General features: G+C 34.6%; 1 protein-coding gene across 1 annotated transcript in view; it reads left to right on the top strand.

Annotated features, from left to right (window-relative positions):
* LOC148949429 (ras-related protein M-Ras-like) overlaps window positions 1-16949 on the top strand; it is a 41002-nt gene extending 24053 nt beyond the window's left edge. The window contains exons 4-5 of the mRNA XM_089093455.1: window positions 3156-3318; window positions 13980-16949. Coding sequence (XP_088949581.1) covers window positions 3156-3318; window positions 13980-14066 — 250 coding nt within the window. The 3' untranslated portion in view covers window positions 14067-16949. The remainder of the gene's footprint in view (window positions 1-3155; window positions 3319-13979) is intronic.
* The last annotated feature ends 480 nt before the right edge of the window (window positions 16950-17429 follow it).

Raw genomic sequence — 17429 nt, 5'->3', positions numbered from 1 at the left:
TTAGAAAAGTTATATTCCAGTTGAAATATTATTTAAAATGGCTTTAAACTTTTAAATAGACTTTTCCTCTAGTTATGTCTGCCTTTTCTCTTTTTTAACGTAAACCTATTGATAAACCCTCGTATGCTTTTGATTTATACTTTTGACCAAGGGGGAAATAAATTTGCGAAAAAAACTTGTTAGGTCTGGAGAGAAGCCCGGGTATACTTTTCGGCAGTACTTTTGACCATGGGTAGCCTACATCAATTTGAAGAAACTATTCAGTTTTTGCACTGAAAAGTTTGAGTGAATCAGAATAAGAATTATACATTTGTATTCATATACACTCGTTAAGAAACGAGAATATATGACTAGAGATGTAATGTAAACCTATTGTTAGACCTGGAGAAAAACCCTGGTACACTTTTGGGCAGTCTTTCTTGGAAAGACCTCTTTTGTGGAAATAGTTTTTGAAATTAATTTCTGTTTGTTTTTAATTGGCATAGTTTTTTATTGGTTGGCTAAATAAAATGAATATATATATATATATATATATATATATATATATATATATATATATATATATATATATATATATATATATATATATATATATATATATATATATATAACATATAACAAATTTAGATATATATAATATATATATAGATATATGTAACAAATTTTAATAATAAAACTTTATACGAGTGATTTATACGATGGTATATAGGGCAATAAAATTTGTCTGGTTAAAGCGGCAATAAAATTGGTCCAGTTAAAGTAGGGAATGAGGTTAGTAGCAGGTTTCGTAGTGATTCAGGAGTCAATTAGGGTTGCGTTCTATATTTGAAGAAAATACTCAGTTTTTTTACTGAAAAGTTTGAGTAAATCAGAATAAGACTTATCCATGTTCACTCTTTCAAAAATGCTGTGTTTTATATTAATGCACCTTTTGTAACATAAATATTAATTAATTAAAAAAAAATTGTAACATTATTATTAATGTGATTGTATTTCCTGTGCTTAAAAAAAATTTATCATATTTAATTGGAGGGTGAAAGAAAATTAAAAATGGGGAGACACTGAAAAAAAAACTACAAAAACCCTCTGAGTGGTTAAAAAAAACATTCACCTACACTGTAGGTCGTGCCATTGTGACCATGTCTATGACTGCATAAAAATCAGTTATGCCCTTTTTTAATGTATCTCTTCACTTGGTTAACATTTTATAAGTTTTGAGCCACAAGGGTTAAAGGGGAAAAAATTGTCCCCCGTATCCTCCTCTAAATGTATTTTTGGGTCCTATCTGATAACAAGAAGTTGATCAGGACAAGTAATATCTCCAAGCTGAAATGTGGGATCTTTTTTATCAAATCTTTAGGAATATTGAAGTTTTTTTTATGGTATGGCTTTGATTGCCTGAAATTCAATTTTTAGGAATGATTTGTTAATGCTTGTTTTATATACTACCCTAAAAAAAGTATTCAATCTAAGCTATTAATTTGTGTATTGACTGCAGAAGTCCATAGGTTGTTGCTACTTTCCATTTTATCGTGAAACAACCGCCTCAATAATGTCATTATATTTAAACGCATTATCTGATGTTAAAGATCAAACTGCCGCTCGGCTGGGATGGGAAATTGCTTACTTTGAGCCTTTCTTTTTCTTACTTTATCTATGAATAACATATAGGTATGCATCAATGCGTTTCCACTAAACCACCCCATTTGCAAGGACCAGTCACAAAATATAAGGTTTAACCTGAGGCCCAACATGGACCTCAGCAGTACAAAATGATTTGCTGTGCACCCAGTAAAGTTGCTTGAAAAAACACTATTTTTGGAGTTTTTCCGACTGCATTATTTGATATAATTTAAATTAATAAATTAAGGGTGGATAATATTCTAGGCTCATATAAAATACCAAAATGAAATGTGAAGGCAAAAAGAAGCTATTTGATTAAAGATCATATCATAAGTATTGTTATAGATAGCCTATGAACTATGGTTTATTTTAATAAATATAATTGACATGTTGCTAGTTCTTGTTTACTTATCAAGTTTTTTTGCTTTTTACCATCTACAAAGTGTTGCGTGCGAATAATGTGTAGCTATTCACCGTTCCACGTCGAGTAAATATTAAAATTAAGATAAACTTTCAAATTATCTTTTATTTGAAGTTTGAGCAACAATTTTTTGACAAGAAAAGATTGTAAAGTATAAGCTTAAAATGGTATATTTTAGGATGTACAATTAGCAAGGAGTGACTCTTACCTTATGTTAAATCAATTTTAAAAATTTAGAGTTCGGCTAGAGTATTTTATTAAAAAAAGAAAAGAAACTACACGACAGCAAAGTGCCATTTTACCTTGTTTCACTTACCTTGGTAGTATTATTAGTAAAGACGGTGGGAGCAGGGAAGATGTTTAAAGTAGAATAGCCAAGGCTTAGGGTGTTTTTTCACAGTTGAAAAAAGTTCGAAAGGAATCGAAGATAAGTCTGCAAACCAAGATTAGAATATTGGAAGCTACAGTGATGACAGTGGTCCAGTATGGTTCTGAAGCATGGGCGCTCCGAAAAGCGGGTGAAGATTTTCTAGATGTTTTCCGGAGAAATTGCCTACGGATTGTTCTGAATACTCGGCTGACCGACCGTATTTCAAACAGTCGGCTGTACGAAAAATACGGTTCAATCGCGCTTTCTATGGCTATAATGAGAGAAAGGTTGTTAGTTGTAGTATTAGTAGTGAGAGTAAGTGCCCCTGTTGCGAGTTCTTATTTAATTCAACCTAGGGAGGGGGATATTAGGGACGCTAAATCCTTCTCGTCAGGACAATTACTGTATTCAAGCTTTGCTGGGAAGGAGAAAGGACGAGTAAATTTCTCTTTTAGTAAGAATCCTCAGACTGCAGACAGAAAAGGGGGCAAAGGCCTGAAAGTCCCCCCCTTACTCTGCAAAAATTCTAGCTTGTTAATTCGGAAGGTATCATTTAGGGAGAATACACTTAGATCAGTTGCGATGAGTTGTTGTTTCTGTTTTTTTTTTTTTTTTTTTTTTTTTTTTTTTTTTTTTTATATATATACCACGGTCAAAGTACAATTTTGTCATTGTTTAGACTGCATTTATTATAAAGAGGTCAATGGACTAAAAACTGTTTGTATTGCTGCTCATTTGTAGAGATTCAGTACCGATGCTTCTAGTTGCAAACAAGATAGACTTGGTGCATATGCGCCGCATCACTGAAGAACAAGGGCGAGAGGCGGCATCCCGACTGAATATCCCCTATATGGAAACTAGTGCAAAGGATCCTCCTGTTAATATAGATGCGGCGTTTCACATGGTAATCATATTCTTTTATTTTTAATTCGTTCATATGCGTAAGATATAAATAGTCAAATTTAATAATAACTAGGTTTTTTCCTTTGTTTCGCCTTTTGTTTTGGGTTTATATTTTTAGCCATTTCAGACTGGTCGTTGATTTTTCGCTTTAAAATATTAAAAAGCCATGCAGGCTACTCAGCGTACATATTTGACACGTCTCCGGAGAAAAAGAAGCTCTACGTTACTTATCTGACATTATTTCAGTAATTTGAAATGATGACGATGATTAAAAAATAGTGCGAAATCAAACATTTGTATTGGTTGACTGTTACTGAAACATTGTTTTAGTATAAACTTAATTTTATCTTGTCTGTAATTCATATACCATTGTTTTTATGTTTTTTTGTGTATTTTTTTGTAAGTTTTCATGTAAAGCTCATTTCTTTTCAATAGAATTATCTGAATGCCCCCTTTTTGGAGGCACGTAGTAAAGAGTCGGGTGTCTTGCCTGTATTATTGTTTTGTTTCCCGGCCACTTAGTATAGAAGGGTTGATCGTGTACTAAGGCAGAGCCTCATTCGATTGAAAATTGAAAGTAATCATTCATTTTTAGACTCGAAAGCTATTGGATTAGAATAATATGCAGTTTTTACAAAACTGGATTTTTTGGCAGCAGATTATTTTCACCTGACCTTGAACCGTTCCTTGATTACTTGAACAGTGACACCGAAAAAAAAAGTATTTCATTTGTGTTACAAACACACAAGGTCAAACAGCCCACAGGAATTTAGCAAAAATAGGAGAATGAGAATGTAGGAAGACCCAAAGTCTTAAAAACACTGGAGCTTTAACGGGAATGAACACAGGAACACATCCGGGCTGCAGAAGAAAACTTTCAACCACATCAAATTTTGTTTATGTACGTTTTTGTTACGTTTTGACGCGTCGGACTAATATTTCGGGAATGTTTCAAAACCAGGCCCCCCCCCCCCTCCCCATGGATACGGCCTTTCCATAAGTCGTAAAACACAGAAGTGATCACCAAAACGAACTCACGCGACAAAAACAGGAACGAAGAAAATGATTGACAGAGGAAAAGATAAATTAACGAAGGGGCAAAGGAAAATAGGCACAAATGAGGCAATAAAGACAAAAATTAAGAGCAAAGTTACACCTTTAAAATTGTATTAAATAGTTTTAAAAGAATGTATCAAAATTCCTCGAGTAGAGCTTAACAAAAATTTTTAAAGTAGAGCACAAAAGAAATACTATCAAGGAAACAAGGGTATAATTGAATCTAAAGTTACGGCTAAATTCAAAAATATTAGTAAGCTACATACCTAAACTATTAACTGCACGTTTCATGGCAAATCATACAACAGTTTATATGGCCTCATACCGCTTTCGAAGCCCGATGTCTACTGAGTCTAAGGAAAGAAGACCGAACACAATAACAAAACGGGTTAAAACATAGGAACACGCGAGCAAAGTGGTGCGGGAGGGAAGAATAAAATAAACCGACAGTGGAATAAAACAAAACGATATAGGATCGAAGGAATATAGCATCAGAGACCAGCCCAAACAGAAGAAAGAACACAGGAACAATTTTATAAAAAGAAGAGAAACACCTTTTAAAACGCCTTGTTTTACATTTGTAAGGATGATAGTTTAAGAAAACCTTAAGACTGTTTTTTGTTGTACACTAGGTTACAGCTAAGAAAACGGTTAAGGCTTTTTCCTATGTGTGATTTCAATAAAGAACGTAACTAAACTATCAACTGTACTTTTCATGACAAATATTAAGATGAAGCTTGGTTTTAATGAATTTGGAAGACGTATAAGAAGGAAACGTTGGATACCAACCATACTTTGTTGGAATCGAGAACTAAATCCAAAGTTTTGCCCTGCTAGCGTGTGCACTTGATCTTATCTAAGAAGGAAAAAAGACGGTTTCCAAATCTCTAACCATCAGCATAACTACTTGATGGGCCGGCAGAATTGAAAATACCTGGTCAACAATGATGATAATGGTTCTCTGTGTCCGTGCTCGATTCAACCTCTTTGAGTAAAGAACTAAAGTCCTGTCGTTTGTACCTATCAGAAGAGTTTATTGGAACCTAATTAATAGTCTTGGGGATTACCACCTAGAGTTTAAGTTTTCGAGGGGGTTCGCTTCTAGAAGAAAATACAGTTGAACCAATTCAAAAAAAAATAGAGAACCGATGGGCAGAGATTTTTTTAATTTTTACTGAAGGTACAGAAAAATTATCTTTCAAACTGTGGTTGCAGCTATGGCACGAGATGTTGGGGTTTGTGTTACTTATGGAGGCAAGGTAGTTAGATTGTTCGTTCTTGAAGTCTGATAGGTTAGTTTCGTGGGTTCTACCTTAATGACCTATAAGGTGCTGATAATGCAGCTATGTGTTAAAACCTGAAATTCAATAAATAGTAAAAAAAAAAAAGACGCTTATACCATTTCTTTCCACAGATTCTATCCGCCGCATCTCAATGAGTATGTTAATCAGGACAACACACCATGAATTGTTTTGTTTACTATTATAATGGGTACGGACAACATTTACACAGCTCTTTAGCTTACTCTCGTGTTATTTGTAGTTGTCTGAAGAAACATTACTTCACATAATGAGGCATTGTAGATGCTCTTATAGTCGAACCACTGCCTAACCACTTGGCCACCATTTGTCTAAGCTCCGCTGCCTAAACTTTCTCATTCCTTTTTTTCTGTATGTCATCAGCACAGTTTATATAATCAGGCAGTAAGTTTACCGCAGATGATTTCCGACTCTACATTCTCCGTGCGAACAAAAAGCTCCTCCCACTTATTTCTGCACTTATGGGTTAGTGTGTATGCGTCAATCAATGAGAAATGGTTACAAAGAGCATTATTCGTAATGAGTGCTTGAGTGCAAAGAACTGAATTGGGAAACTGGCTGCGAGGACTTCCCCCTTGAACAGTTTATAAGATTTTTTTGCGCACACGTGCATATTACGAAGTAAAATTTAAGAATCCGGAAATCGAGAGACGTACCTATCAAGGAAAATAAACCAGCAAGTAATTATTTTAGTTTTAGTAGTTTAAATATTTGATTATCTCTTTTTTTTTAACAAAGGGGCAACAATTTTTAAAACTTGCGTTTGACTATCTCCTTAATGAGCTCCTTAGTACTACAGACAATAAAAATCAAACCAATATCAATAAACATATGTGAAAAGTGGAAGTGACTATATTTAATTTAGCTGCAAGTCTACATTCATGCCCACCACGTAATTTTCCTTTGATAAAAAATTGATAAAACTTTTAAAACTGAAATATCAATACGAAGCGCCAAATATCATAATCAAATGTCATCGCTTTATGGCATTATTCAAGTAAAACTTATTTTTAACATGATTACCCTTGTAAATTCATTCTTTGTTTTTCTTTCTATTCTTAAACCTATGTTATATTTATCTTTTGCATTATTACAACTCACTATATATACATTCATATACATTTATATGCAGTGTTACCGCCATACCAATTATTCTCCTTTCCTTTTGTATTCTTTAATAATAATTTCTGATTGTTTTGAATTTGAGTTATTGTAGGTTTCTATTTCTTCTGATCTTAAGTTTAATATGGCCTTTACTTTTCTTTAAAAAAAACTTTCTTTTTCGTATAGATTTCGTAGTGTATATATATATGTATATATATATGTATATATATATATATATATATATATATATATATATATATATATATATATATATATATATATATATATATCGGCGCGTACAAACACCTCCCCTCATTTGATCTGCCGTCAGCGGTCCAATTACCCTGGAACACGTATTTTGGCAGAAACTTTCTCAAAATGCCTTTGAAACCAACTTGAGACTTCGAAACCTATTTTTAATTCCTAAAAACATCTAATAATAACATTGCACTACTAATTACCGATTTTCATGTATGTATTGGAATAAATTAATTTAAAAATAGTTTCTTCAAAATTAATGTTCCAACGTTGAAGCCAAGTTTCGCGTTCAAGAGAGATCTGACTTGTCTACCCGTGAAAAGATCTTGACTTACTTGACTTAAGGTCCATCCGCCCTTAAAGGTTGTCTTGGGGCCTCTTTCTTCGTAATGGCGTGGATGCGCCTTTTATATGCTTCACGGTCTTCTGCTAGGCGAAGAAGGTCTGAGAGGCGGTGAGGTGCAAAGTTTTCTTTCCAACTTCTCGAGGGACGACCATGAGGATGAGAACCGTGAATTTGGCCTTCGAAAGTGAATTTTGGTTGACGGGACCGACTCATCCGTTGTACGTGACCGAGCCATCGAAGTTGCTGGAGCTGGATCTTCATGAGAATTGTTTGTTGTACTTTAAGGCGCTCGAGAAGTTCGACATTTGAAATTCTATCTAGGTAAGTGATCCCGCCAATGTGGTAGAGACACTTAGTTTCAAATGCTGCAAGTCGATGATTGTCATTTACCTTCAGTGTCCATGTTTCACATGAGCAGATTGCGATAGGGATGATCAGGGTATCAGATCTGGGGGATGATCAGGGAAAAGTCGTGTGTTAAGCCACAGAGAAAAATCCTTGCTTTGCCATATGGGAATAAGGGCTTTGAAACTGAAACTTGCAAGGGCGAGACGTCTTTTAATGTCTTTGATAGACTCTTTTCGCTGATGATCAAACTACCGAGGTCAGGGAACTATTCAACCCACTGGATACTCTCTCCATTAATTTTCAGGTCTGGCTTTACTGTATCCTGCGTCTTTCGTGAGCAGCACATAGCCTTTGTTTTTGATACATTTATGATCATTCCAAAAGAACTAGTGGCTTCGAAGACGTCGTTAGCAACGGCTTGTAGATCCTCGGGTGTTTCAGCCATTTCGTCAATATCGTCGGCGTAGGCTAGCTTTTCTATCTGAACACCCCCTATATGTGCGCCAAAAGTTGTCTCCGCCAGGGATAATACTGCTGTGAGGAAGAGGATGAACAGATCTGGAGACAAGAGGCGTCCTTGAAGGACACTTGCGGAAGTCTGGAAAGTGTCAGTGAGACCTTCACTAGTCATGACACGACTCCCAAATTTGGAGTACATATCTTTGATAAGATCTACTAGGTTTAGTGGGATTCCGTAATGGAGGAGGATATGCCATAGGCCATTTCTCCAAATAAGGTCAAATGCTTGCCTAAAGTCGATGAAGAGCTGATACAGGTCGCGACCGAATTCCAGATATTTCTCTAAAATTTGGCGAACGGTGAAAATTTGGTCAACGGTCGATCTCCCAGGGTGAAAACCGGCTTGGTATTCTTGGATGACTAAGGATGACACGGCTTTGATCCGTTGGAGTATAATTCGGGTGAAGATCTTGGCAGTTTGACTTGTTAGGCTAATAGGACGGTAATAATCACATACTGCCTTTGACCCCTTCTTGTGTAGTGGAACAATTGTGGCTTCGCACCAAGAACTCGGGAAATGACTCTTTTGCCAGGCACCGGATACAATCTTGTGGAAAAGATAAAAACCATTCAGTTTGTTTGTACTAACTATCAGCAAAATTAATCTCGAATGAATGGAGCTTGCAAACGGGTGGTGTACCTGTGTAGTAATTGTTGAAAATGGAGCTTGAAATTTTCTTGTTTTGGAATCGCAGCTGATAGTCAAAGCGCTGTTAGATGTGATTTTCAAATCACGGAACACAATGATAAATTTACCAAGTTCAGACTTAAAAATACAAATAACAAATATATGGTTTTGCAAGTGAATAAAAAAATTAGAAACCATGAATTCAGAAAAGAAATAAAGATTGAGCATTGCCATATTTCTCAAAGGTTTAATTAAAGATGATTTCAGCAAGTGAGTCCTGGAAATTAGATCATCTCTTATAAAGAAGAAAAATGAGCTCAAACAGAAAGGTTCACAAGCCTGGATCCCACCAGTAGTTCCCCCTGTGCTGTGATACATCAATGAATTTGGCGTCAAAAAGAAATGAGATTGGTTCCAGTTGTGTACGGTTGACTAATGTGAATATGGATTCTGTGGTTTGGTCGGGAAGTAACTTTTGCTTTTGTTTTTCTTATTTTGTTTGAGTTTACGAGTGTAACTATCTAGCCTTCGTATGCTGAGAAGGGGAAAAAATTCCGTTTTTTATCAATATCTAGGTGTTATTTATTATATTATGGCTCACAGTAGAGTGTTATGTTGTTTTCCAGGAGAAAAAGCCAATTCAGTGTGATTTTCAATGTTTTTCGTTTCTGGTGGGGGGAGATACGGAGGTTATATTTTCGCGTGGCACTAAATTATGATAATGGATAGTGATTTGAATGAAATCCCGTTATCAAGGTTGCAGGAATTAGAAAGAAGGTTAATTTAATTTAATTCGGTTTTTCAAGATCATTTAGCTCATGAGGTTAATGACATTTCACATTCTTTTAATATTCCACAAATAAATATGAATTTTTAATTAAATAACTCAAAAAAAGTCTTGTTCTAGGAGGATATCGTTTTGGAACTGTCGGGGATGGGTGAGCGGACGAGGTGTGATTGAGAAGTTTTTATTTGATTCGGGCATTGATATATTAGGCGTTTGTGAGACTTTACTAGATGAAATTTCTGCAAATGAAATTGATGTTAAAGATTGACAATTTTTTCATAGAAATAGAACTCAGCAAAAACAGGGTGGCTTAGCTGTTTTAATTAAAAATTATATTCCTGCACGAATGAGAGATGATTTTTTACAGTTTAATATTGAAATGAATTTTTGAATGTTGTGTAGTTGAATTTTTTTTTTGCCTAATAATGAAAAACTCTTAATTGTAGCGATATACCGTCCCCCCTCTTCTAGTAAGGTAAATTTCATAAGTAGATTGGAAAATATGCTAGTTTACCTTTCAAGTCGGCGTATTCCATTCATGATCCTTGGAGACTTTAACATAGACCTAATGAGATGTTTACCTTCAGACTATCATGGGATGGATAATTATCCATTACAGTTTTTGGAATGTTCTCTTTCTTGTAATTTATATCCGGCTTGTTTTATCCCTTCCCGTGAAGTCGACTAATCTACTTCGCTTATTGACAATATTCTCTCGCCTTATACATGTGAGGCTACGTCTGTGATTATGGATGAATCATCAGATCATTGTATGATTATGTCAGATTATAAGGTTCGAAAGACTTTGATTAGGGAGATCGTTACAAGAAAGAGAAATCTTTCACTTAAAAATATACATAATTTAAAAGTAGCCCTCGGTGACGTCGATTGGAGTGAAGTTTTAGAAGAGAGAGGTCCTAATAGATCATTGGATATTTTTTTAGAGTATTAAATGAACGATTAGACCATCATTGTCCTTATGAAAAAATACGTCGTAAAAATTTTTTTCCACGAAAACCATGGATTAATGAGTCACTCCTGAGATCAGTTAATGAAAAAAATCGTCTATATAAGATAAGAATGAAATATCCATCACCTATAATATTATACGATTTAAAAATTATAAAAATCTGTTGGTGAAAACTCTTAGAACGAGTGAGAAAAGGTATTTTGAAAATTCTTCTAGGAATGTGGATTCACCCCAAAAAACATGGGATCTAATTAAACAAAAGATTGGAAACAATTGGAATAATTTTTCACAGAATTCTTAATAAATAAAAATGGTCTTACATCAAAGGGACATGCAGCTATTGCAGAATCTTTCAGTGCTCATTTTGATATTATTGGTTTTGATGTTACTAGTGGTATTATCTCGACTTCATCTCAGTCATATAAATAATACCTTCGTCAATTATAGGACACAAGTATGTTGTTGACCCCAGTTAGTCTTGATGAATTGCAAAAAAATTTAATAGATTTAAATAGAGGTAATTCATTAAGTTTGGATGGACTTTCAACTAATCTTTTGAAACACCTTGCGTCTGTAATTCGTACACCTCTTGTTTATATTTTTAATTTGGGTTTATCTTCTGGGGTATTCCTTACTAAATGGAAAATTGCCCGAGTTATCCCACGGTATAAAAAGGTGATAAAACTAATGCTGATAATTATCGAGCTATTGCAATACTTTCTCCTTTGTCAAAGATTTTGGAAAAGTTATTTCACAAAAGAATTTTGTCTTCTTTAGATAAAAATAAATCTTTTAACCAAAAGCCAGTTTGGGTTTAGATCGGATCGTTCTACTGAATAAGCAGTTGCAGCCCTTTTGCTTAAAACTAATGATTCACTGAATAATGGTTTGATACTCTAAAGGCATTGGATTTAATAAAGTCAGTGGATTCCAAGTAGACCTACAAGGCCATGTGTCTCAGCCTAACTCCCTGGATGATATTGGAGTGCCTCGGGGGTCTATACTTAGACTGTTACTATTTTTGATATATATAAATTATCTCCCTAATTGTCTATCCTATAAGGATGGCCTAGCACTTATGTTTGCAGATGATACAGTGGTATCTGTTGAAGCTAAAATCCCTTTATTATTGATCGAGAATATGGCGTCTGAAATTAATTCACTTATCTAGTGGTTTTCTTTTAATTGTCTAGTTCTAAATTTGTCTAAGACAGAATTTATGGTTTTTGGGAGATCTAAGTAAGGAGTTGCTAAAGTTGGGATTGATGAGTTAGTTGTTTCTGGGTGTAGAATTAGACGGGTTAAGACATATAGATATTGGGGATTATTCTTGATGAGCTTTTATGTTTCCGTAGTCATTCTGATCATCTCCGTATAAAATTAGCCCGAAATTTAAGGTGTTAACATCGATTAAAGTATGTTTTTCTTTTTTCAATTATTAAAATTCTTTATCATTCTTTAATAGAATCATACCTAAGATATTGTCTCATTATTTACCTAAATGCATTTCCTAATCATTTTAAACCCCTCCAGACATTACAAAATAAAGCCGTAAGAGTCCTTGGTACTTTCTTTCGTTGTCCTGCACGACTTCAAAATCTTTCTGAAACAAAAACTTTATTTTTATTTCTTCATATATTAAACCTTAATCAACTTAGGGAATTGCAATTATCGCTCTGGCATTATGATATTCAGTATCCGGCGAGTTATTTTTATGAATCACAAATTCTTGTTACCCCTATTCGCTCACTCGCTTCTTCGTCGGCTCGTTTTGGAGCCTATAAAATCCCTTTGGTTAATTGTGAATGAGATAAATTTTCAAAAAGATACCAAATCCCTTTTATAGCAAATAGGCTAAAATTAAATAGTAAATTCAAAAATCTTAATAGCCGATCACTTTTAAAGACTAACTACTACTACTACTAACAACTCATCGCAGCACCAAGCCGCCTGAGGCCAACACAGCTACGCACGCTCCTCCTCCACCCCAATCTATTCAAAGCCTCCCTTTTTACACCCGCCCACGAAGTTCCCTCTTAAGTCATAGTTATTTTACTGGTATCTGTATTAGTGAAAAACTTGATTTACCAGGAGTGGGGTATGTTCTTGATATATTACTTGAGATCCAGTCTCAACTTATAACAGACCGTCTGCTCGTCACTTGGAATCATACGGAATTCTGGAGGATTTTTTTCGGTTCATTTGCAGGCCTTCTGTCAACGGCTGTGCTTTGAAGAAAGGGCCACGTTAACCGTCTGGTATATCGAGGTGATTATTGTTGGCGTGGAAAATCTTTGAGGGTTTTGAGTCGGTCTTTGGATATGACATCGGCAATAAGGGAGCATTATTAGCTCTCATCCAGCACTGGGAAGTCCGAGGTTGCTTTATTGTCCCATACGTATATGGACTCTAAAGACCTGTTCCATGTCCTTGCTGGTGACTTTTAGCTGAATATTCCTCCCTGTGTAGCACATACCAATTAGTCTTAAAAACAAGGCCTTCGACCATGCCATTATGAAACACTTGCATAAAGTATACAACAGGGGTTGTAATTTTCCAAGGAGTTGAAGGAAAGAAGACTTTCAAGCTTTGTCAGAGGAGTCAGAGCTTTGTCTTGTGGTGTAATGTGGGATTTACATGAAAATGAGAATAGATCTAAGTATCTCGAGATTTTAGGTTGGATGTGGTCCTGGCTCCTCCTACTTATTTGTCTTTTTATATTACGTCCTTTCCTAGCATAATTGAACAAATGCATTTTTTTGGGGGGGGGGGTACTATTCTCAGCTTTTGTCGTGAGTTAAAATATCCTCGTTACAAATTGACCTCATAATTTTTACTAATTGTTTAAAATTCAGATGTACAAAGCTCAGTTACTTGCAATATATTATAACTTAAATGTAACTTTTTTTCTGAAATTTCTTCACTTATATATTGAACCCTCCGTATTTTATCTTTATATTCGCTTCGCTTTACTAGCACCAAGGACCCTAACCGACGGGGTATTCACCCATAAATGGGGGGGGGGGTAGGGATAAGTTTTTATACAGTCGCCTAATATTCATTTTCCCACAAATATAGCTAGAATTTGTGTTTTGACTAGAAAAGGGGATACCTAGGGGACATATTGCGATTTTGCTAACGTTGCCAATCAGCATCACTTCTTTAAACACTTGGATTAAGTTTTATAGGCTAATTGTTTAAAGACGGTTAACACTTAGCTGTTTTTTTTTTTGTTTTTTTTTGCTTGTTCTGTGTTTGTTAATGCCAAGCACAAGAAAAATAAAAAAAAAGGTTGAAAATATTTTTTTGTTTTGTTTCTTCTTGCAGGTGGTTCGACTTATCAAAAACTCGCAATTGAATCCGGAACGACAGGAGAAGAAAAAAAAGAAAACGAGCGGCTGCTCTATATCTTAAGAAAATTGAGATAAAGACACTCATATATAGTAAAATTTTAAACGGAAGTGTGATATTAATTAGATCTATGTTATAGTTTTAATTGTTCAGACATGATGCTTTAATTTATTTTTTTTCTGTTTTAGTTTTGAAACTTTCATTTCGAACTTTATTTAATGTTATTTTTGTTATGTAGTGGCCCGAATAGTGAAGAATAATAAGAAACTTAAGTTTTTTTTCAAAAAACCAAAGTTAATAGTATATTCAGAAACAAACTGGAAAACATACTCTCGGTCCGTAAGAACAATTAGTTGGCCTGAAAAACATTGCTTTAACTTTTTCAAAGATGTATTTAGCAGAGAGAAAGTGTAGCGGATCATTTTTCACGTGCGTCTTTTGTATTGGTATAAAGCATCTTTTTCAATGAAACAAGAGACATTCCAAAGTAATAATATAAAAGTCTGGTACGGCCTGTAGTAAAACATGTAAGAGTAACAGTGTATAATTACATCTAATTGGTCAATTTAGCGGTTTAAAACCCCACAAAAACAAGAGAGCTCTATCTTCAGGGCAACATACCCTCTTCCGTATGACACATTCCTTTAGATTTTAAATATCTTTATTATTAAGTATAAAGCTAGCATTTTTAAAACTGCACCGTTTTTATAATGCGAGAAAAACTTATACTAATATATCTGAGCTTGCCACAAGTGAACAGGAAATTTTTGGTGTACGTTTTCAGAAAGGGAAACAATTAAATTTTTTGAAGGCATGGTAAGGATAATTCTATGTGCACTATTGATAAAAGGACGTCTAGCTGTGGAATTCTGGAGAGTTGCTCTGCCATTAATTCACATGCCTTATTAACAATCAAATGAAGTGTAAATGTCATGCTGCTGAAATATAATAGTATATCAGTATAATCTCGTGCAGTCGTCTTTCTTCTTTTTTTTGCCTTTAGCAAAATTAGCGCTGCAGTCAACAGTATATAATTCTTGTTCTTCATTAAAATGCGGTAGTTTTTGCTGAATTAGTTGATGTCATTTCTTGTTGTGATACCTTAGCAAAATAACCACAACTATTGAATTGTTTGTTTTAATGATAGAGATATTTACTAATCTTGTTGAGAAAATATAGTTATTTGAGCATAACTTGGGACTCGAGTCTTTTTTGTCATGAACCATCGCTTTCTTATACTTTTGATCGACAGAGAGGATGAAACTGTTGTTTTTTTTAAAGATTTTTTTTTATTTATTTACTCTGATTTTAACCTAAAAATGATTCGAGATCCAAAACTAAATACCCTGTCTTGAAGATAAGGCAGTAAAATAACTACAGCTCAAGTAGTATCAGTGATTAATGCAGTGGTAACGAACTGTAAGTAAGGAGCGACTCGGCTCATTAGCTACCGAAACTCTAAAAACAGGATTTTGATAACGCTGGATAACTCAAAACAATTGATTTTGTATGTTAATTCCAAATATGTAAAACTCATTAAGATTAATGTTACCAATCAAAAGTCACGACCTGAGAAAATTTGCCTAATTTTCGAAAAAGGGGGGGAACACCCCAAAAAGTCCAGAGATCTTAATGAAAATCACACCGTCAGATTCAGCATATCAGAGAACCCTACTCTTGAGGTTTCAAGGTACTATTTACAAAAATGTGGAATTTTGAATTTTTGGCAGAATAAAGATCACGGATTTGTGTTTATTTGTTTGTTTGTTTGTTGTTTCTTTCGTTTTTTTTGTGTTTTTTTTTTGTTTAGGGATCATCGTATCGAACCAATAGTCCTAGAAAATCTAGGTAGCTCTTTCGAACATAATATAAAAAGTTCTAGTGCCCTTTTAAAGTGACCAGATAAATTGGAGGGACATTAGCCCCCCCCCCTCCCACACCCATTTTTTCTCCAAACACGTCTGATCAAAATTTAAAGATAGCCTTTTGATTCAGTATAAATTAGATGTCCAATAATTATGCTTTTGGTGATGACATGACCCTTCATAGTCCCTGGGGGAATGGCTGTAAGTTCCGCAATTTTTCTGTATTGTTCACATATAGTATTTCTTATTGAAAAAAAAAAATGGAAACATTTTTGGGTAATTTTCTATGGTGGGGGGGGTCCATATGGAGGGTTTTCCGGGGAGAATTTTCCAGGAGAAATGTTACACGGGGGGAGGGGGGTGAAGGGGCGCCCAAAAGGGGCGGGGCAACCGCCTCCCCCCCTGGCTGAATGATGCTGCCTTAGTTTTATATTTTTGTTCTGAGATCTCTATTATATAGCATTAAAAGTGCCAATTAGACCAGGTTCCCCCCCTGGAATTCACCTTATGGGCGCCCGTGGGGGGGGGGGGATTTCCTGGCATGATTTGAAAAACAATCAGAAATTAATTTTTTAAAACAAGTTTTTCAACTGAAAGTAAGGAGTAACATTAAAAACTTAAAACGAACAGAAGTTATTTTGTACATAAGGGGGCCTGCTCCTTCCTCAACTATCATTCTTTGTGCTAAAGTTCGAATTTTTGTCCTGATTATTTAGGAAAGACTGCTCAAACACTAGTGGCGTTGGTTTTGGATCGGAAGTATTTTTAAAGAACTTTAAGACTTTAGCATAAAGAGCGAAGGTTGAGGAAGGGGCAGCTCCCCTCCTACACCGAGTAGTTTCTGTTCGTTTCAAGTTTTTACGTTGCTCCTTACGTTCAGCTAAATTTTTGTTTTATTTCATTTATTATAAGAATGGAAACTAATAGTTTGAGGATATGTTTGTCTTTTTATTTCTTACGCTTTTTTAGACTTCGTTTACCATTAGTTCAGTTTCACTACCAACTCATTTTGATAGTATGTGCCATACTTTTTATATACATCTGACTTTTTCCGTGTAAGCCTCTTGACTATCCATTTTTATTATGAAAATAAAATATATTTGTTTAATTGTGTTTGTTGTCTACTTTCTTAGTTAGTCAGTCCTCATGTTTTTTGCTCTTTTCGCTATTTATTAGGCTATTTACATATCTTAATTTACAAACGGTTATTTATACTAATTGACAGATTGAATCTTGATTTTTTTTTTTTTTTTTAAGCTCAAGATCTACTCTTTGTTGGCTGAGACTTGAATCTGCAGTAGGAGAAACAAAACAGCAAATGTCTATCATTTTCTTTTTTTTTTTACTTCTTTTTAATCGCCATTTGAAGCTGATTCGGGAATGGTAATTATGATTTCAATTAATCTTAATTTTAAAAGTCTACTACAAAAATAAATTTTTGAAGATTTCGAAAAGTAGCCTGAGACCCATCAAAAATGATCGTGGATCTACTGTCTACAGCCGCTTCTATCTAAAGTTACAATTACTGTCGTCAGGAGTCCAGCTAAAAAAAGGATTAGAA

The sequence above is a fragment of the Artemia sp. Qi Xiang Cuo genome, chromosome 8 (assembly GCF_049724085.1).
Source record: "Artemia sp. Qi Xiang Cuo chromosome 8, ASM4972408v1, whole genome shotgun sequence".
Lineage (NCBI taxonomy): Eukaryota > Metazoa > Arthropoda > Branchiopoda > Anostraca > Artemiidae > Artemia > Artemia sp. Qi Xiang Cuo.
The sequence above is the reverse complement of the archived record's forward strand: the minus strand, read 5'-3'. Positions and strand labels throughout refer to the sequence as shown.